The sequence below is a fragment of the Neopelma chrysocephalum genome, unplaced genomic scaffold, assembly GCF_003984885.1.
Source record: "Neopelma chrysocephalum unplaced genomic scaffold, ASM398488v2 Primary Assembly neopelma1_209, whole genome shotgun sequence".
NCBI classification, from domain to species: Eukaryota; Metazoa; Chordata; class Aves; order Passeriformes; family Pipridae; genus Neopelma; species Neopelma chrysocephalum.
In genome coordinates this window covers 1,215,840-1,237,841 of record NW_020897871.1, presented here as the reverse complement: position 1 = coordinate 1,237,841, position 22,002 = coordinate 1,215,840, and the positions used below count along the sequence as shown (strand labels likewise).

The window sequence follows — 22,002 nt, the reverse complement described above, 5'->3', positions numbered from 1 at the left end:
GTCAATTTCAGTCTTCCAATTTTTTTGTATTCTAAGACTTTCACAGATGAGGACTTCCCTCCCTCCTTCCCTCCCCAGATACTACCTTGGACCCTACTAAAAATTTTCTAACACCAGATAAAAAAATCAGTGTTCTGTCTATGCTGCTACACATGTGCCCAAGTGCTCCCCTACAGAGTATTTCATTTGGGACCAACTAATCAAAGCTGTCACCTCGTTAGATGACTAAACCAGGCAGTTCTCACTTCTTACCTGGTAACTATTTCATTCAGAAGGCCATGGCTCCATCCTGAATCTTTTCTCAGGCTGTTCATTTGTCCAAAAGCTTTGTATCTGTCGGGGTCTGTTTCTAGCACTGGGATCAGTATTCTGTGTTCTTAAGAGCTTCCCACCGAGCACACCTAAGCAAGTCAACATCTGATTTCAGATTTCTTTTACCAGAGCTTATGCTGAAACGTTAAAAATGGCATGGCTACTGTAAGTCCTCACTACATATGAGGTTAATTTTAAGGTGGATAGGGTGTATTATGTATAAAAGACTTCTAGATTATCTACAAAGTAACCTCTTCATGCAAACAAAAAAATCCAGCCAAAACCCAAGTTAAGTTTATTTAAGCAGTGGCTTAAAGCCCCTGGTTCCATTTCTTATATGGTAAACTTTTCAAATTGGGGAATTTGGCCTCTTCCATTAGTAAGGGGGGACAGAGAATGCTAATACCACACATACAAACATTCTTCATCACCATAAAAGCTCGTGAGCCTTCTAATATCAGCAAAGGGACATTTGAGGGGATTTGGCTCACACATTCTAGATCTATCACCAATGGATAATGCAAGGTTTTAGGAATCTACCTATGGCCTTAGAAATTTTCACAGTAATTTCTTTACTATTTCACAGGAATAATATTTTTCAAGATAATAATTTTAAAAAGGGGACACATTTATTTCCTGACTCTGGTTCAAAATGTCAAACTCAAATATTTAAAAATAATCAATATTTTAAAGTTGTCCTATGATTAAAGTAAGCCTGCATGAGTCGTATTACATACAATAATATATTTTCTGTTGTCTTTCTTAAATTCATGCTTTGAACTGCTCCCTGGAAACAATTAGCAGACAACTTCATTCCAATAATTTAAAGTGAGATCACTAAATTAAATGTGGCTTGAGATAACCCTACTGATCAGATAATACACAAGAAAAAAAAATACATGCTAATCAGGAAAGATACATTTTATTTCCATTTTTTACCATTAAATTATTTTTATCATTGACATTTTCACAAACAAAATTAAATTTTGTCTCAATTTATTTCTAATAAGACAAACTTCCTAAAGTAGGAAACCCACCTGAGTGCGAAAAATATTCTGTTTACAAAAGGTCCTCCAAATTTATTGCACCACACATGAAAACTGCCAGAAATGTCCAATCTTTAATGGCATGATTGACACATTATGTAAAACTCCAATTTTCTTTAGTTTAGCTAATTTTTAAAGGGAAAACAAGTTTCACCTTTGTGGACAGTATTTTCAGGGGAAAAAAAATAAAATCAAAGAATCAAACAATATGTGCTTTTGTTCATAATATTCCCAACTCCAAAGTGCTTTGATAGAATCTTTTGCCAAACAACACATATTTCATAAGTCTGCACAAGTAGGTCCATGGAATTATGATTTTCCCTCCAACTCTGGCTCTTCTGACAAGGCTAAGCCATGAGTTGGGCAGTTTTCATCTCAGGCTCATAAAAGAATTTTTATAAAAGGATTGAAACGTGACACCTGACAAGCTGCTCATTTCTCTGTCCCACACCAAAAGTCACCGTGGAAGTTTTTTGGATTCAGAACGTCACACGTGAGAAGAAATGTCCTTTCCATAAGGTCTGCCCTGCAGAAGTATCCAGTGAGGATCCTCAGAAGAATTCTAAGGATGAACTTGTCAATGCAGAAATGTGAAAGGACAGTTTCATATCTACATAAAATTCAGTGGGCTCTCCAGTTCTATAAGTCCCTGAAAGAACTTGATTATTTTGAAAGAGCCTCAGGGTATTTTGGAAAATAAAGCTAGCAATACATAGAAAATGAGTGGTTTTGGGTTTTCATTCATATCTACAATCAATTCTTTTTACTAGGGGTTTCTGAAAACCTAAGCTCTAGTATATAAGAAAATACAGTTCAGTATTTACAGAGTAGAATTCCTTTGCCCTATTATCAGCAAACCTTCTCCCATTAAAACGTTCCTATTTCATTCATAAAATTGGGCACGTAAATCATTAGAACAGACTTCTTAAATGCATTGTAATCTTCTCAAGTATGCAAAGTGGCATCTGCAAAATATTTAGAGAAAAAGTACCATTTATTTACCCATACATACTACGTCAAGACTCAAGATGTCTTCCTTAACCATCCCTTTGTCATTTTATATAATTTCTTCATACTGTAAGTTACAGATTTCTTTGCCCCTAAAAAAAAAGGAAAAAAAGAAATGACAAAATGAAAAATATAAACATTTAGGAAGGCTGACTCAGATAATAGTTTTTACTACACCAAGTGAAGTATTTCCATGGAGGAATGACAATCTAATCCACCAGGCAGATATGCAAATAACCTTCATAACACAGTAGATAATGACACAAAAAAACCCTTTTAATAGTATCAAAGCATGTACAGTAAACAGGTTCATTCTGAAGGCCTGACAATGTTGTATACAAGCGCATTGTACAGACAATAACCGAAGGATAGCAAACGTAGAGATTCCTGCTAAAACAATTAACTGGCACAGAGGGAAACTTCTTCACATCACTGTTTCTAAATGCTACATCCATACTTTTAACCCACCTGTGTGTACTGCAGATCCTCACCAAACTAATACATTGTGCTTTTTCAAGCCCTTTCTCATCTACTGCAAGGTATGTCCAGCTGAGTAGGATTCCACTCTGGCTGGTAATGGACACCAGCAACCTGCCAGATTCCACCGTGCAGCAGGACACCTAAGCAGGAGTGCTTGGAGAATTCCAGGCTGCTCGTTAGCCATGCAGGTTACTTAGCTGCCCATGCCTGTGAGAAGAATCTAGTTGTCAAAGCAGTTTGGCTCTTGAGACGGGAGCCCAATTCCCAGATTCTGGAGATTAGATGAAGAACCTCAAACTATGCCCAAAGCTATGCAGCCAAAATTTTACTGAAGGGATAAAGGGGAAGGAGTGAGAGGGCTGAACCAGGACAAAAGAACATTCTGCTCAAGCACGACAAGCAAAGTCCACGTGACTGGTAGACAACAAGCTCTACACTTCCACCCCGTCCTGGGCCAATTCCTGGTGCCAAGCAGCTTTTAGACAGCCGTGCTTAGCGCCATACATTGGGCACCTGCCTGCCTTGTTGGAGACCAATTCTACAGCTAGAACTGAGAAGCATCACGCTGATGCCACCTCAACTATGTGTTTAATCAAACCCTGCAGACCATCAGCAGCCCAGGCACTGCTATGCAAAGGCTCGTGAATTACAAGTGAAAACAGAGATCTGGGTTTGTCATAGGAACTGGGTTGCTGACTGCTAAGGTGCAAATCTGTTCTGGTTTCAACAAGTTGTAAAGTACACTATAACTTCCTTGAATATTTTGTTATTGCCTCATGCCAACTAAGGGCAGGTACAATTTCATAACTGACAGAATGGTACATCTGTCAGAGAATAAAACTGCTCGATCTGTATGCTTAGGAGATGATACTGAAATGATGGGTCTGGAACACCAGGTAAGGCACATACCCAGCTGAACTGAAAGCAGCAAAAATAATGAGATTATGACAAGCAGCTATACTTTGGAGACACTGCCAATATCAGAGGTGTACCATGGACCTCAGTGTGAAAAGTGTCACAGGGATGTTGTCTGGACCAATCACTTGTTAATAACAAACCTCATATGAAGCCAGAATAGCTGCCATACTCTAGCACTCTCCTGCCCACAAGGAGTGAACTCTGGTAAATACCACACCATCACACTGGGCCTACAATGAAGGCAGGAATGTCTCAGTTTTCATAAAGATACAGCAGCAGTTGTTGCCTCCAAGCATTTAGGAGTTTTAGATAAGAAGGGACTGAGGATGACTCCCACACAATTTGTGAAGTGCACCCTTAGAGTTAAACACTTAAATTCTACCAGAGATGAGCCCTCTCTTACAGACAGAGAATAAACAAAAGACACAGCCTTTTGCTGAGTTTAGTCACCTAGTATTTGTAAACTTAAAACCAAAATACTGTTACTTTTGGCATTTCAGTGGGGTCCTGAGATCCTAGCAAGTGGAGCTACTTATTTTTCCATATTTCAGCTTTTTTTTTTTAAATACTCCCCAAAACAAACAAACAAAAAAACCAACATAAGACACAGTGACTTTTCAGCTTACAACACAGTTCAATCACACCCTTACAAATTCAAAACCGAAAAGGCAAGCTTTTAATGCTGCACAAGAAGCTTTAATTTTGACACTTAAATGCAGAGATCAAAAGTATGGTACGTTATACTTACTACAATCTTTCTTATGTTTATCTAATTGAACGTCTCACAAGACTGACTAAAAACACATAGAAGCAATTTAGCCATAAGCCACACAGTAGGAAAGACCAGAGTTCAAGAAAAGATATTCTGGAACAAGCACCACAGATTTAGCCATCTACTGCACTGGTCTTTTTTGGAGAGAGGGAGGAGAAGAGGGTATGATCATTTTTAATTTGAAAAAGACCTTAGAAAGCAATCAAATGAAGATAAAATATTTCAAGTGAAAAGATACATTCAGTATTGACAGTCTAGAGTAGCAAGAAGTCAAACGAGTATGCAGTAACAAGGAAAGGTGCATGCTCTGTTTCTGAAGGAATGTGACAGGGTAAAAATCCTATGATAAATACGCTGTATAGAATCAGTTTTACACTTCTCATGCCTCTAACTGCAATTTCAATAAGCTCAGCTTTATCTTTCGTAAGAAATAATCCATACCTTTATTTTGAACTTACAAACCCGCTGTATCTCATATGTATGCTCTAACTTTTCTAGAATTAATAGGTTTTTGTAAAAGTGAGCACACTACTGAAGTCATGACAGGCTTTTCTTTGCAGCACCTCAAATAACAAGTGAATAATCATGTAAATTCTGAGGCGACTCACACATCCACATTGGAATTGCACACAGGGTAAGAATTCCAGTTGCAGAACAAGGCTAGGCTGAGCTCGGGCATAGCACATAAATGAAAGAAGTGATTCCAATCTCCAAAGTTAAAACTGTGGCTTTGAAAATGACTGTCCAGTCTCCTAGGTACCATACATGCAGGATCCAGTCCCTCCAATAGGGGAATTGCTCTGACAGGATCGATGCTGTTGTGCCATTCCAGTGAAGTCAGAGTACTTGTGGAAGCACAGGATAACGTGGCAGACCAACAGTAACGCAGCTGATTCAGCCCTGCAGGACTGGAATTAACTGTGCTGGCACTGCAGCCTGCAAGTCAGCTTGTTCTACCAGCCTGCCAACTTACCCTGCCTCCTGAAGCAGCTCAAGAGAAAGAGATTTTTCTCTTTCCTATTTTCCCCCTGCAGGGAGCACTCCACTGAACTCCACCCACCAGAGGCTTATGGAATGAGATGCTTACATTTCTGCCCCACCACATCAGCCTGCAAAGGAAAATGCAGGTTTATACATACAGCTGGTTTCTTAAAGCAGCCCTCAGGGTGATGAGTCACATCTGTAGTAAAAGTTAATGGTTGTAATTATGGCTCAGTCTCAGAATCTGAAGCAGTTGACCCACATAAAAATGTCTTTCTTACTTCAGCTATGAATCTATGACTTGGTGGTTCCACCTCCCCTTCAAATTTTTCCACTATAGGATATAGAACAAAGGCCTAATGCACATGGGACCAAGACCACAGCATCTCAGTGTAAACACAAGTTGTATCTGGTTTTACTTAACAATCCGCATTGAGTTTTTTGGAAGCGTTAGTGTTGTAAGACAGCAATTTGGCTTAATTCCCCCAAAGTTTCCTGGTAGATATGCCTGGCTGTAGTATTCGTTACTTCCTTTTAAAAAGAAAGACTGATGTATGTACAGCTGAAGAGCTGTCATGTGGAGGCAAATAGTTACATATTGATAGTGTGTCATGCACAGACATATGCAAACTTTGTACACATATTCCCAGGGAAGTTGGTGGCAATGCAGTATCTGCTCAGGCAGTTGATGAAGACATCAGTTATCTGAACTCTACAGAGTATTTTACATGTAAAGCTGATCCTTCAAGTCTAAAAGAATCCTTGAATACACAAGGATTAGTATACTAATATCTCAATTCTAAGAAAACAAATGTTATTCAGAGCATTTGTGTTAACTTAAAAGTATCTTGAACAAATGCTTCAACTGATGATTTAATTCATAGTATTGTATTTATAGAAAAATTTTCAAGGCTTGCGGCATTCCTCGAGTGAAATATAAAGGAGAAATCCAAGCTAAATAAGTATCAACATCTCCTTCAGAGGAGCTAAATATAAGAGCTGCAAAGTTAGTTCCCAAAGACCATGCAAACTCTGGCTACATGGGAAAAGAAATTAAACCATGGTGCCATCTCTAATGAGAAACAGAGAGGCAACCTCACCACAGACTCGAAGAAATGCACAGGCACATTTTCAAAAACTAAATAGGGCATTTAACAACAAACAAAAACACAGAGCTAGAGCTCAACTTCAAAACCACATTGGCAGAGAAAGATGAAAAAAGTTCTCTTAAATGGGTTGAAATCCTTTATTTTGCTTGTGCTCCTTGCCAATAATGTTAATACCCAGCATGCCACCTCAGCACAACTATTGCTGATTTAACATTTAGCATTCAATTTAGAAATATGCTGTACATTGGACAGCCATGCTATGGACCAGAGTAGGCATTTCACTTTTTTTGTTGTTAAGGTAAAACAATCAGCTAAGGAAAAGATATTCTGCCTTCCCTTACATTCCAAAAAGAACGACGGCCAGGTAGTGAAAACTAATTCTTCCTCAAACAAACTATTTGTACAGATACTAGAAACAGCAACAAAAAAAAAAAAGTCAGAGTTTATTTAATGAAGCCACAGATTTCATGAATCTCTTTAATAATTCTCTTATTTTAAGCTACTATTCTTGACCTAAGCATTGCAGAAGGTCAGAGCCATATACTTTTCCTAAAGTCTCCACTAGAAAGCATGAAAATAGGTCTTAGGGGAACAGAATATTAGACAAGATTTGGACAAAGAATGAAGAAAGAAATATGGCATCCTTAGGGATTGAATTTAAAGCTCCACACTTCCCTGTAAGACACATTCCTTGCATGAGTCAAGCAACTACTCCAATGTAGGAGCCACACTGTGTTGTGCACATTCTGTGTCTGCAGGAACATGAAGAGCCCCAAGGACTGGCACAGCCACGGCAGCAGCAGTACTGCTGCCTCTAGGAATGCACTTTTAAATTAAGAAACTGTACTTGAGAGAAAATCTTCATGAGAAGATACAGCAAGATTTAACATAATCATAAGTGTTTGGATAGAAATATTTAAAAAAAGAAAGAGCAACAAAAAAAACCCCACAAGCAAAAAGCTTTTACTAACTAACTCCTAAACCCATGGACACCATTCCTCCTCAATTCCAGGGAAAATCACTTAAGATCATACAAACCTCACATCTGAAAAATCCATCAATCCTGAATTCTGTTGCAAATGGTTTTGGTCAGATTCTGGCAGAAGAGTGTAACTATGTTTAAAAAAAAAGAACTAAATTATGCTAAAAGTAAGAAAAATCAACTCCCCTAGGGCCTCCTTGCTCAAATTTGGCTCGTGCTTGAGGCAAAGGATCCAAATTGCTTTGCTTTACCTGAATCAAACCACAAAAATATGTTTTCAACACTAAAACCACTAGTAGAAAATACATGTTTTTAAATATGAGTGTTATTCTATGTAACTGGCTGATTAGGAGACAACTCGAGTTTGTTTTAAAGGGGAAAAAAAGCCACTGTATATAAAGCAAAAAGCAGTTAAGACAAAGGAAAGTAAAGGCATTTCCCAAATAACTAGTTTCAGGTGCACAAGCAGAAAACATGGTAAGAATCACAAGTCCTACTAGAAGATGCATTAGGACCCCACAAAAGTCCCAGTACCAACACAGGCTGTAAGTGATTTACTGCATGACACGCAAAAGGAGCTAACAACTCCCAGAGGTGATTTTCTGTCCATCAGAACAGACAGAAGGAGAGCATAAATAACCTAGAAAGCTCAACTATCTCTATCCCTGCTGTTTAAGTTCACACAAACAGCTTTGCCCTACTGGGCAGTCAGGATAACTTTCCCAAGCACTGGATTCAATAGGATAACACTGTCCTTGACCCCTCCCCTACAATTATTTCACTAAAAAAATCTACACTCCATGGATTTAGAAACAGATAGGATGCAAGTTGACATCTCTAAAAAAGGCATGTTATAATACCAGAATTCTTGACCACTAGCAGGTAATTTTGACAACAAACCCTAGAAGAAAAATGTACCTATTTGGTTGGAAACCTTACATTAGAAACTAACATCTGCCATGTGCTTAATTGATATATAACAAAATTGCTTTACTTAGATGGAGTTCTGTCTCCTCCAGCTACTAAAAGTTAGGCAATAGTTTTGTCAGACTTCTTCCATTTAATAGAACTAAACTATTAACAGACACATATAAAAAGTAAAAGTGTTCCTGTTTATTTTACTCAGCAGACCTGTAATGGTCCTGAACACTGAAACCTGTGTTTCTTTACAAGGGGTAGGAGGTGTAACATGGAGTCACCAACAGTAATGGAGGGGAACAGCCACTGGAGAAGTCTGGATAAGGATTGCTCAGTAGGAACCTCTAGAGTCGCTTTTAAAACCAGTACTGGCATCATTTGTACATAATTGCTTTTGTGGAAGAACTAGGAATAGGTATGAATGAGTTCAGGAAATTATTTAAGCAACTTCAAGAAAGAATGAAGCCTTTTTAATGCAAAAAGTGCAGAACTAGTGCATATCAGCCAGATCTGGCCTGCATAGAAAATTAAACTGAACTCAGAAGTTGGTTTTTATCTTACTTTTGGGTTGTTGGGGGGTTTGTTTATTTGTTTACAAGTTCCACGGACTCCAGTTCCTTTTAGCATTTTACAATTTTGCAACAGTTACAATAAATCTTCTGCTTTAAATATTACTTTTATCTTCCAGGGGCTTTCAATTAAATGCACTAAAAGTTTAAAGAATAAACTCCTGTAACAAGATAGTCTTGGGGCCCTGTAATTTTTCCTTTGTGAAATTAAAAGACCTATGTTGATGAAAATCACCCACATTCTTACCAGCTGTCAGTATGGTTTTAGCACTCTGCACTATACTGGAAGATCTCACAATTCCTGAAATGCCTGCAGAGAGAAAAGCACACAGATGTTACCCATCTTAGCAGTTTTGTGCGGATTTTTTTTTTTACCCTCCAACATACACAAATCAAATATTGTTCCAGTTATAAGATCGAGCCAGCCTGAAAGTAAAACATACACTTATGCTGAGAATGTTTTGTTTCTGCTCTGCTTTGTCATATTAATTGAAAATATTCTCTAAGCTATTTTATTTTTTATATAACATACAGAAAAAAAACAAACCAAATCAATATTAAAACAGACAACAATCGGTAGGAATTGATCAAATAAATGTATTTAGAGGTCCCACGATATCTCTACTAAGATAATTAGTCACAAAGGATTCAGAGTTGTTTCATCTAAGTGCTGGTATATCAACATTCTAGAGCAGAACAAATTATACTTCATGATTACTTCAATATAAAATTGGGATTTTGCACTTCTCTGATCAAGTAGAGATGTCACTATTGTGCAGAGCTTGTCTGGCTTTTCTAAATTATCAGCTTTTAAAGATAAGGCTCATTTACCACTTTGCACTGTGCCACATTCAGTTCTCATTGTCCCGTGGTTCTTAGGTATTAATGGAAAAGTATATAAAACTTTAAAACTTTTTTTTCAGAAGTATTGTTATGTTTGTTCGAACACATAAAAGCATACTGATATGTAAAAAAGTACTGCACGTTACTAAATACTTTTAAAAAAATGTAGGAATGCAGTAGTCTCAGAGTTAGGCTTCCAAACTGAAAGATATTATCCTGCATTAACCACCTAGGATATAATTTCAAATATTTTTAAATCCTTCTTTCAAAGCTACTTCCATAATTAAGAACAAAGTTTAGTGTAATCCATTAATAAGTAAGAGGGATACAATGTTCCACTGAAAATAATTTGAGGGGTAGGGAGGGGAAAGGAAGAAATCATATTGATCTAGCAAAATATCTAGGGATAATGCAATTCACATTGAGTAATCAGCTTTGTCTTGTAGGATTCCCAAATGGCTTGTCCTGGCCTTCACTCAGAGTGATGAATTAGGAAAATCTTTTGGCCACAAAAGTGAAAGAGGGGTTTTGATTTGTTCTCCTAAGAGTTTAAACTGCTTGGCCTGAGAAGACCAGATCTACTCAGTGTTTTGATACTGAACTGCTGCACCACTGTGCACAGCCACAGCCATGCCTGCAAGACCCTACATAAACACAACCACAAGGATGATGAGCTCAGGGTGGATAACTTGGAGCTCTAAAATCACATGCAGCTCACAACACTGCTCCCGGATTCAGCTTTTATCCTGTTACTGGTGCAGCCCACCACAGAAGGTGCCATAGACTGTCATGAAAAAGCTGGACACCTCGATGTCCAGATGCAATTCATCCTATACTGTCAGTGGAGAACTGCAAGTCTCAGGAGCTTTATTTCACCAAACAGAAAACAGTCTAAAAGCTCCCTCAGCAGTTGGAGAGTGTCTAGTGGCCCCCAGGCACATAGGGAACTTTTGCTGTGCTCAAGGAGCTTGCAAAATTTGCTAACTGGAACTAAAAATTTGTCAAGTTCTTCAAGCACTAAACATTTTCCTTTTTCTTCAGCATATAAAAACATTGATGTCTGCAGCATTAGCTTTAACTTGCTCAAATGACATAATCTTGCCTCAGAGCAGCTGTGATGATGAGACACACCTCAATCTTTTTCCTTAAAGCTTGAGTTCTCTGCCAGAGCTCACATGTCTGGACTAACCAACATGATTGGGAAGGGTAATGTCAGCAAGACAGAAAATTAGCTTATTCTTGCAATGTGTGACTGGTAGGATACATAGCTCAGTATTTCAATGAAGTTATGCCTAAAGGTGTAAGCACTCCAGAGTCAGACAGTCTAAGCAGGCCACACTAATCCCTAAAGACTGTCTCTTCCAGGACCCAAACCAAAACATATCTTCCTATATCACTAGGAATGCTATTTGCTAGTTTTTCAGATAACCTGTTTGCAATCAAAGAAGTCTGAACCCATGTTTTTAAGAAGGTATCTCGTGATTAAATCTCTTGGGTTTTTCACCCTTCTCTTTAAACCATCCTTCTGAAATAGAAAAACATATACAACAGATTTGTATCTCTATCACATCTTAAAAGAGATTACAGACACTGGTTAGGCCTACCTTGATGCACCACAAATCCACAGTCAGGGTCATGAGCAACTTGCAGTAAAATTTCTTCCACATCTCTGTTTTTTCCAGGAGGGTTTACTAGAGAAGTTATCTTTTGTTGCAGAGTCTTTGGCAAAGCCATTAGTTGTGCAAATTGACCTTCTGGACTTTTATCAATCTGAATGTTATAGAAAATAAGACAGAAAAAACCATTCAGTTCTCTTTCTTAAGAAGTCTGAAAATTCTTCTGGCTCTCTTTGACCTCTGAGAAATCTCTCTCAGAACCCAGTCTATGTCACTAGTACAAGTAATGGACATTTGTAATGAAAACTTCCCAAGCACGGGGAAATGCAGCTATCTCAGTTCTGAACCTGAAGTATAACTCAGTGCAAAGATGTTAATTTTAATTAAAAACACACGTGATCTTCCTGTCTCTGCAAGTAACTTTTCATTGAAACTGTATCTTTTCTGTTATATCCAATTTCCTTTGGAAACATAAGTACACTACAATTAAAAAAAGGTTCCCAAAAGACCACTTAGCTCAGTTTCTTCTGCCTGAATATAATCAAACTGTAGACACACACATTTCAAGTTTAGTTTGAAAACCATTTTCTCTGCTTTAAACTCAAACCACATCTGGTTTGGAAAATTTGAAGAAAACATTCATTCCACATTTTCCAATCTAAATCAGAAATTCAAGGACCCTTTTTTGAATGCAACAATACAAACATACAAGCTTGTACATATTTATACAGAGTGTAAGCACAAACACTGAAAAATGCATGATGGAGCAGATCTCTCCAAAACTGGAGGAAAATATGAAGAGCTCAATTCCTCCCACACAACAACTCAGACACTTCATGGAGACATCAGACAGGAGTCTAGTTCCCCTATACACTCCCTTTTGTCAGTGTGGAGAAAATGATCTCCAGATGAATCACTACAGAGGCAGCCGACGATGAGCAGGCTCTGAACATTATGTGGGAGGAATCCACGCCTGAACCAAAACTGTGAGAACTAGTGTCTGTCTTCAATTGGTTTTGAGGAATCTTTTAAGAAAGAATTTTCTCTGTAACTCTGAAGACATATACTTGGAGAACGGGGTTCTATTCTGCATTAAACTGCACTCCTGAGAGCAGACATTCACCTCAGTCTGGGTAATAACTGCCAATAATCACACCAAGGTGTGAGCAATAGAATATTAAAGCACCTTGCTTCAAATCAACAGTGAAATAATGGTATTTAATCAACAGCCTTGATGACAATTGTGGAATTATGGACAGATTTATTATCCAACAGCATATTTGCAGTATGCTATCAGGATTTTTTTAAAGGTAAAACAACAGGAAGTATTATTGTAACTAGCCTTTTTCTTGAAGAAAGCATTACTGATCCTTTTCAAAATTAATTTAAATATTTCTTCCACTAAACTGTTGAAGAGCACACTGATAAGAAAACATGGAGACAGCTGCAGCGTAAGACAGATCTGCCTATGCTGTACCCCAAAGTGCTGCAGCACAATTTTTTACTGCATTCAAGTCTGCTTAAAACTGTACTTATATCAGTTTCTAACAAAGACACATCCTAAAAGGAGGCATTTGGGAGATAATTACCACGGTGACTTGAGGACAAGAGTCCATGAGACAACCCGTGCTATTTGTAACTTCATGTTGAAGTTTATATCACACTTGAATATTCACTCATGGACATGCAAACTACAAGAGGAAAATTGCTACTGGACCCCTGACTGTGTGGTATCTCTCTCCTAATTCCAATGTTATATCAGAAAGATCGAATTCAAGATACTCGTCATTTTGGATTTCCCAAATAAGGATAAAAATGGTTTAGGATGGGTATTTAAAGATAATGCCAGAATTTCACTTGGGTTTAGTCAGCTGATCTTCACAACTAACACTTGATGAGTTTTTTTGTGAGATGCAGTTTTTGATTGTGGAAAGTTGCACCTCTGAGTTACAACCTAATCTTTTTAACATAAACCATATGTTCATTCATCACTGCCTAGACTGTTGTGTCCATGTGGTAGTCATTAGAACACGTGTTTTACAACGATCTTCTCTTGTTCCTTTGCTAGGGCTCTGGTTCTGTGCCCATACTCAAAGAAAATGAGCAGTAGTTACTACATATGCAGAGACTGGTATTTAAGGCAAATCTTCTGGTTGCAGAATTAACTAAACAACAAAAACATAACAAATAGCGAGTACAGTGACTACAACTGCCCTCAGTGCACGGCATAATTCCTGCCTTCTGTCAATGTGATAAAGCACTTCCACCTGTTTGTTTTAAAAATGTTTTGAAGAACACTTGCCTCTAGCCTTCCCAGATGGTGCTTATATACCACTTGAGGGCAGTCCTGTAATATGTTACTGTAAAGCTTCTGAAAATGGGGAATGTTGGGTTTCACTATGTTCTGCACTTTCAATCTGTCTTCTCCTATTATCATTCTGAAATCACCTAGTCAAGAAAAGAGACGCAGTTAATTCATTAGGAAAAACCCAAAAACTCAGAGAAGGAGAATATAACAGAAATCAATATAGTAAAAAGCTGTCATCTAAAGCTTTATTCTTCAATTCTACCAATGCCTATATAATTCACAATAAGGTTCACCTTCTAGTAGTCAAAAAGCTATTCAAATATCTTCAAGCACAGAAAATACGTGCTTAGAGTCAAATATTGTTATGTGGCCTCTGATATGCTGTAATATCATCAGCCCATATGTCCACATTTTCACTTATGGACAACAAAATAAGTCCAGCTGTCAAGTGGCAGTAGCAGTTACATTCTTTGCAACGACAGGTACATTTCAAAAGACTACTAAACAAACTGACCAGTTCTAATACTTTGTATCTACAAACAAATAAGCTTAATTTTCCAGTATTGAGAGAAAATAATTTGCATTGTCTCTGCACTTCAAGGGCAGTACCTGAAGTTCACCTAATGGCAGTCATGGTAAGATTACTGTATTATCTTTTCCTCTTAGCCATGTGTTTTGTTATTAGTCTCAAAAATCAACTGCTTTTAACACCACTGTTACATCACTGACCTTTACACTTTCTCTTCTGATACATGACTGAAAAGTTTCAGAGAGAATAAGTGAAAAGACAGCTAGTATGTAATAACTACCTCAGTTAGGTACTAGCCTGGTAACTTCCTGGGTTTCTAACCAGGAGTTAGAGGCTCAGTGCAGCATGTATCAACAAACAAAATCCTGAATCAATTCATTTTCCCACTTCCCACATTCAGGAGATAAATGTTACTGAAAGATGGCAACTCACTAGCCTTACTTAGTTTATTTCAATTTATGCCAAGCCACAAAACACTTTGCATACAAATGGTACTGACTCACTGCTCTCAAAAAATGCATAAGAAAATAAAGGATAATCATTTTCTAAATTCAAGTACGAACAACTCTTTTCAGCAGTCTGCAAGGAGATTAATTAGAGTAACACATAAAATCAATTTTGTCTACTAGTATACCCTCTGAAAGACTTAACAAAATGGCAGCAAAATAAAATATCCACGAACATATAATCAACAGCCTTTTCCTTGAACATTCCCAACTGGGAATCTTACTGCTTTAGCTTTGTTCACACAGTAGAGCCAATTTCAACATCTTATAGCATGGTAACTGATCTCCCATGTTTCTGTTTAATTGCACTGTTTCAAAAACTCTAGAAAAAAGTATCTCGGTCACCAGTGCCCACCAAGAATGTAATGCCATTGCTGGGCAGGTTTCAGGTGGACAGGTCTGCAGCCCTGCAGCAAACAGCCTTGGCTGGCAATCCCACTGTCAACACCCTCTTATTGTCACTTTAAAACAGGCAACAATTCCAAAAAAAAACTACTATGGAAAAGCTGAAAAAGCTGCAATCTAAACTGCCCAGGGAAGTATTACATAAAGAACAGTAAAACTCCTCAGTACAGCCAAGCTGCAGCTTATAACCCCCACCTGCCCACCTGTGATTTTTTAAAGCCAAACTTGCATTTCTACACAAGCAAAGGAAGTGCTGCATAAAGGAATCAAACTTGTTCATAGTGATTTCAATAAGGATATCAACATTTAAAAAGCAACGCTGAATTAAATTGTAACAACTGAATCTTACATTGAAGAGTCATTTGCAGCAGTTTCCTCAATTGTTTTCTATACCCATTTCCTAACTAAAGAAAGGAGGAAATTCTCTTAGCAAATAAAAAAAGTCAACAAATACTAACCAGGAGTGAATGTTAAATATACATTGAAGAATCATAATCTGGATCCTTCAGTTAACTAAATAAGAACCTTAAACACATCACACTCAAAAAGTAAGAGATGACAAGGTATGAGTCAGACTATAAGATGATTCAACATTACACTGAGAGCGGAAAGAAATTTTTTTCCAAGGTTTTGAAATACTAAACCAAAATACAGTCCATACAAACAGAAAAAAACCCACATTATTTCATCATATTCAGTCACTCATAGTTAGCTGTTCATAAATCAAGCAGGTATAAGAAGCTTTGTTTAGGTACCTCCACCTATTTCCTAAGAATAAGCCCAATTAGTCATTTGGAGCTGTTATGTAACACAGCATTCAGATACAATTTTTGGAGCATGCAGCAGTGTGGGCCCAAAGCAAGAGGGCAAATGACTTACTACACATGAGACTTCCAACTGTGGTACAAGAGCTCCAACTACAGCTTTTCTCCTTGGTGACTTCAGACACCACATACTAACCAGAGTAGGAGAGTCCTGCAATCTGCATATAGAGGTCTTCTTCAGAGAAACTTTCTGGTAACATGAGAAAGGCTGCTGTGACTGCACTCTTCAGGTTGCTAACAAGAGCAGCTTGCAGCTTGCTATTCTCATTCTGTGTCAGTATTTTCACCTGAAAAAGCAGAGCCATTGGAAGCAAGACTTCAGGAAAGTGCTGCTGAAGATGGAACTAGAAATGTTACTCAATTCAGCATGAAAAATAAATAAGAAATTTATTTAAGATTAGATCTTATTAGTATGGTATAATTAGTATGGTATAATAAGGACTAGTTTCCCCTTTTGTTTACACCGTGTGAGAAAGAGGAACATCTTTTTAAGAATTAACAGTCTGCTAAAAAAGGTTGTTTTTACAAACAGGTTTGGAACTGCCATATGTTACAGCCATTAGCCAATCTCTGAAGAGCTATTCACCTTTTCATATTCATAAATTTAAGACTGATCAAAACAATAAATATGAATGCATCAACAGAAATACTTCATATGTGATTATGCAATAAGAAAAAAGACCACTGTCTCACTGAAAGAGAACAGAACACCAAAGAGGTAAGTTTTCATATTCATCTTCATTCTTTTTTTTTAATAGAGGACTCCCCTATCAAATGCTTCTCAGACATTAGTTGTCCTCCTAGAAGAAACAAGGTTTTATTTTTGCACTTTGCATGAGAAGAATGTGAACTCAATGGAATCTTCACATATACATGAAGAACAGATCACTTTAACGCTTCTATGTGCCACATAAAGTATTTGTTTTTAGGAAACACTTAAACTGTTCAAGACCAACTAAAGAAACCAGTCACCCAGGATACGGAAATATACTGGAATAAAAAGCAGATCTTTTGTAAGAACGGAATATAGAAACACACCATTACAGAATATCAGACAGATGAAATCCTCCTGGTTTACAAGATGGCTCTATAACTACACTCTTCCAGAAACAACTCTCCATGAATCCCTGCTTGTTGTCAGTTGCTGTCTTTTTCAAGTGTCTTGCTTATAAAAGGCAGATCTTTTAATATTTGTTTACCCTACAATACCTTAAAATGCAAACGCACAGGCAGTTATGAACAAAGGTATCCCATTTGTTCTTTCTCCCCAAAAGCCCATTCACACACAAATGAGTTGCAGTATTACCTGAAATTCTGCCCCCACATATAACCTGAAACAGCTAAGGGACCCTTTCAATATATATAAATGTATAAATACTCTGTTAATCAAGGGGGGAAAAAACCCAAAACCAAACCTAGATTCAATAAAGTATGAAAATCAGACATATCTGCTACACACAATTCTTATTATAGAAAGGACACAGCCAAAGTAATGTCATGGCTGACATTGCTGATATTCAGAACATACTATTTAGTTATGGCAAAATCTTTAAGAGGCATAAAACTGGAATAATATCTGATTTTGATATGATGGTGAATGCAACAGTACAGAGGTTACTTGTTTTAATCATTCTGCACTATTTATTTATTTCCTTGAAAGCCACAGGAGAAGGTTACTGAATGCACAACAGACTTGCTTAAGTAGTTTCAATAACTAAGACGTGCTGGTCATGGGGATGAACTAATAAATGTGTGTTCATAACTTGCTGCTACAGGGAATCTCTAAGGAAAGACAGAAGAGAGAAGTCTGTGGCACCACAAGCACTCATATAGGTGCTAATACCTTAGGATAGCCCTGGAAATAGCACCATGTTATGGACCTGTTTTAAGAAGACCACAGTTACAGCCTTTTAAAATGTGAAACTCCAAGGAGATCTTATTCCTCCTTATGGAAGACCACAGGAATTTTTTCCAAGGAAAACAATATGCTAGGCTTCAAAAACTGCATGACTGGAAACACTGCAGTGGTGATAAAATTAATTTATGGACAAATTTTAAACAGTTCAGAGAGCTAAAAATCTCCCAGGAAGTCAGAATGCAATAGTTATCACCCTGGTACAAAAGGGATGGATGTTGATTCTTGGAGTAAATCTGAAAGAGCACCAAAGTTAAGGAAGGCTTTTTCACAGTACAGAGAACTTTTAACTGGATCTATTCACTGTACCATATCACAAATCAAAGTAGCAGCAAATGCAGTTACACTGAAAATAGCTATTCACTATTCATTGTTAATGTGACATTCAGGATTCTTCCTTCAGTTATTTTTCTCAATGTATTAAGTTTCACTCTTTACAGAGATTACAGCTGCTCTGATCTGTATCATGCTACAATACGTCTCTGGAGATAGAGAGAAGCCAATAGTGCTGAGACAATACATTCAAACTTTCACTCCAAATTTTTAGTTAAAAGCATAATTAACTTCTGTTCTAAGACCTGAAGAGTTCTCCTCTCCTTCTCACCCTCCTGTCTTAACAAATTTTTCCTCAGCCCTGCTGCCATCTGCTGAAACCACACCGAATAGAGCACTCAGGGAAAGCAAACACCTCCTATTTTTTATGACACAAACACGGAGGAGAAAAACACACGTGTTTAACCCATAGTTCATTCAATTATAAATACTTTAACAATACAATGCACTAGACAGTAACTGCACAGCAAAGCAGCTTTCATCTTTAAAGATTTCCATTATTTAACCGCATTAAATTTTGTTGACCCCTATAGTCTGTTATGAAAGGCACAGAATACATTTAACATTAAAGGGACTTTGCATTAATATAGTCCAGTTACCCAAGATTTACTACAGGCAGAAAGCTTTTATCAACATACTTACCTTTGCGGGTTTTCCACATCACACAGAATGTCATTAAGGACTACATTTCACTTCCTTTCTGAGAGATTATCCCTCCAGGGCTACACCTCTGAATCAGGGCACATTATTTGTTCAGTACCGATATATCCTTAACAGATAAAGTTAAAACTACAACTGATCATTTTCCAGCCCTGTAATTTCCTGCATTTCGAGACAGAAAACTGAACAGGTGAACAGTTACCGGCTTTTGTAGGCGCCCAGCGACATAGAGGGTTTTCCAGTGAAATAAATCATCAATCAGGGTATCAGTGCTAATTACACCATATTTTATCATCTGGGAAAAAAGCAAAATAAAAGCTTTTGAGAAAACATACCTATACCTTTTTCACTACATGAAACTTACTACTTCCTGACATAACTGTCATTCATTCTAAAGAACACACACCTCCAATAAAAAACTGTAAAACATTTTCATGTTTTAATTAACACAGGAGGTAAAAGAAAAATTTCCTACTTACATGCAAACTTCTGGGAAAAAATGGAATGCCTGGAACTCTAAGATCTTTTCTAGACTCAATGCTGCAATAAAGTCTCCAGCCAAATGTTACAATATTTTGATTAATCCACAGTATCCTTTATGATATTGAAAATACTCAAGAAATAGTTTGTCAGAGATCTACAACTTGCTGGACCACTTACCTAGAATTATCAATTACACCCAAGCCTCACAGGTCAGGACTGTCAACACCAAAGAACACAGGTGTCAGTTCCAACTTGCTATGTTGCAGTTTGCATTTTATGCCAAACAAACAGTAAGAATCCACTTTGCTATTACTATGTGGTCCACTGCTGAAGTTAAGGGCCTGTTTTCCCAGAATACACTGTACCACCACCAAAGCTGGCAGACAGCGCCTAATAATGAATATAAATACAGTTTCCAAAGTGCTTTAGCTCTAAGTTCCAAACATTGCTCACGCTATTAAGGTGCAAGAGCAGCTGCTCTGTTTGCTTTTTAATTAAAATGCTGTTTGTGAAGCAGTTTTGAGACAGAAATATTGAAGATACCATGAGTTAATCTACAGCTACAAACTACAAGATTGGCTTCTGAAATTTGCTTTAAGCTAATCATTTCAATACTTCACACAGAAAAATATTTTACTTAATTTGTACTTGTACAAAGACTACTCATACTTACCCTACCATTACATGGCACTAAAGTGTTGTAGTAAATTCCTGCTCCGTAGCTCTGCATACTAGTTATCTGTTTTGGCCCAAAAAATTTTAGGAAGGAATAATGACTCCTGTTCTTTAACAAGTTCATCATATGCCAGGTCACAGAATCATCAACAGCAAATACAAAATCCAGCATATTGTTCTGTGGATGAGGAGCAGAGTGTTGAGGGTTATACATCAAGAAGCAGCCAATGTTAATCATAATAACCTAAGATATACATAATCATAATAATCTAAGATATATGTAGTATCAAACTTCCAGCTAATAATTTTTCACAAGAAAAATATAAGAATAAGGCCTAAAACACAAGTATTAAAGTCAGATACAGTTTAAAGATTCAGATAAAGTTGTGTTTTCTTGTCCGTTTAGCAAAGACTACTCAAAATTTTCCTGTGCCGGTCGTGACCGAATTTCAACCCTCCAAAACAGAAGAGCAAGTGTAAGATCTCCACCACCTTAATTCACAGCTCAGTGGAACAGCTGGCACTGCTAATGAACAGGACTTTTGGCAATTTGCAAGGCCATGAACTGGGGGATGTGGGCAGATAAAGGCACCCAAGAGCTGGCAACAAGTGCATTTCTAGCATATTCCTTTGCTTTTGACAACAAAACAATCCAAACTCCAAAGATTTCTAGTGTGCAGAGTGTGTACTGCTCTTCTGGAGAAACCAGTGCACACACTGCCTGCACACAGACAGCACAACAGCTCAGAACTCATACCTGCAACACACCACTATCTGGAGTGATGTCGCTTCTAATTCACTAGGATTGCCTCTCTGTGGCTTATTAATTGTGGGCATCATCTCAGCTAACCCATTAATACCACTAAAAAGATAATCTGTTAGCTACCTTTCTTCCTATTCTTTTGTGTGACAATGAGATGCTGTTAGAGCTCTGAAATTCTTATTATCCCCGTTTAAAGAAAACGAGATACATTTAAAGTCACATCTGTGGAGAGTGCTTAGTAAGTGAAGCCAATAACGAGCAATACTGCTGATTACCAATTTTTAAAAGCTCGAACATAAGAAATAAATAAAAAGAAACATTATTTCCAAGCAGTTGACCCCCAAGCGATGTGGAAGCCCCGCGACTGCAACTTCAGTGTGGCAATATATTTTCAATTGCCCTCATACGGTGCATAGCAGCACTGTAATTCTCTTTAAAAACAGCAGTAAATAACCTGACACACAGTGTACACACACAGGACTGAAGGGGACCCCGAGCTCCTCACAATGACAAACCCACTGCCGGGACCACCCCGGGCCCTCCCAGGCAGCCCGGGGCACGGACCGGACACGGTCCCCGTAAGGGACTGGGATCTTCGCCTCTTCCCGTACACAAGCCGCAGCCGCAGGGCTGGAGGTGGCTCCAGGTAATGCGGTGCCCGGAACGCCCAGCACAAGGCCGCGGGGCCCGAGCGCTCACCTCGCCGTGCTCGGCCGCGGCCCCCGCCTGCCGGAACACCCCCGAGCCGTAGGCGAAGGCCAGGCTGAGCTCCTGAGGGAAGTGTGCCAGGACCCGCCGGAACTTCACGGCCGAGCTCGAAAGCACCGGCAGCGCCATGACCGCGGCGCCTGGCCCGCAGGACCCGCCGCGGCGGGAAGAGAGGCCGCGGCCGGGCAGGGGCTGCGCCCACAGCGCCCTCTGCAGCCCGGCGGGGGCATGGCGGGCTCGGCCCCGCGCACAGGCTGGCACGGCCAAGGCGGCGCTGAGGGGGACACGGCCTGGGCTCCCGACAGAGACACGGGCAGGGCTCCCGACAGAGACACGGCC

At 38.5% G+C, this 22,002-nt stretch overlaps 1 protein-coding gene across 11 annotated transcripts in view; it reads right to left on the bottom strand.

Moving 5' to 3' along the window:
* TAMM41 (TAM41 mitochondrial translocator assembly and maintenance homolog) overlaps positions 1 to 21,875 on the bottom strand; it is a 28,425-nt gene extending 6,550 nt beyond the window's left edge. For 2 of the 11 annotated variants that reach the window (XM_027703134.1, XM_027703133.1), the window contains exons 1-8: positions 21,655 to 21,807; positions 20,191 to 20,370; positions 19,237 to 19,329; positions 16,263 to 16,413; positions 13,857 to 14,002; positions 11,543 to 11,708; positions 9,343 to 9,405; positions 253 to 2,458 (exon numbers count right to left, since the gene is read on the bottom strand). In XM_027703134.1, the coding sequence (XP_027558935.1) occupies positions 2,382 to 2,458; positions 9,343 to 9,405; positions 11,543 to 11,708; positions 13,857 to 14,002; positions 16,263 to 16,413; positions 19,237 to 19,329; positions 20,191 to 20,370; positions 21,655 to 21,792 (1,014 nt within the window). In that variant the 5' untranslated portion in view covers positions 21,793 to 21,807 and the 3' untranslated portion in view covers positions 253 to 2,381. Of the gene's footprint in view, positions 1 to 252; positions 2,459 to 2,834; positions 3,054 to 9,342; positions 9,406 to 11,542; positions 11,709 to 13,856; positions 14,003 to 16,262; positions 16,414 to 19,236; positions 19,330 to 20,190; positions 20,371 to 21,654 lie in introns of all 11 variants that reach the window. The other 9 variants (XM_027703139.1, XM_027703138.1, XM_027703143.1 and 6 more) reach the window with 8 other exon arrangements.
* Between the last annotated feature and the right edge of the window lie 127 nt (positions 21,876 to 22,002).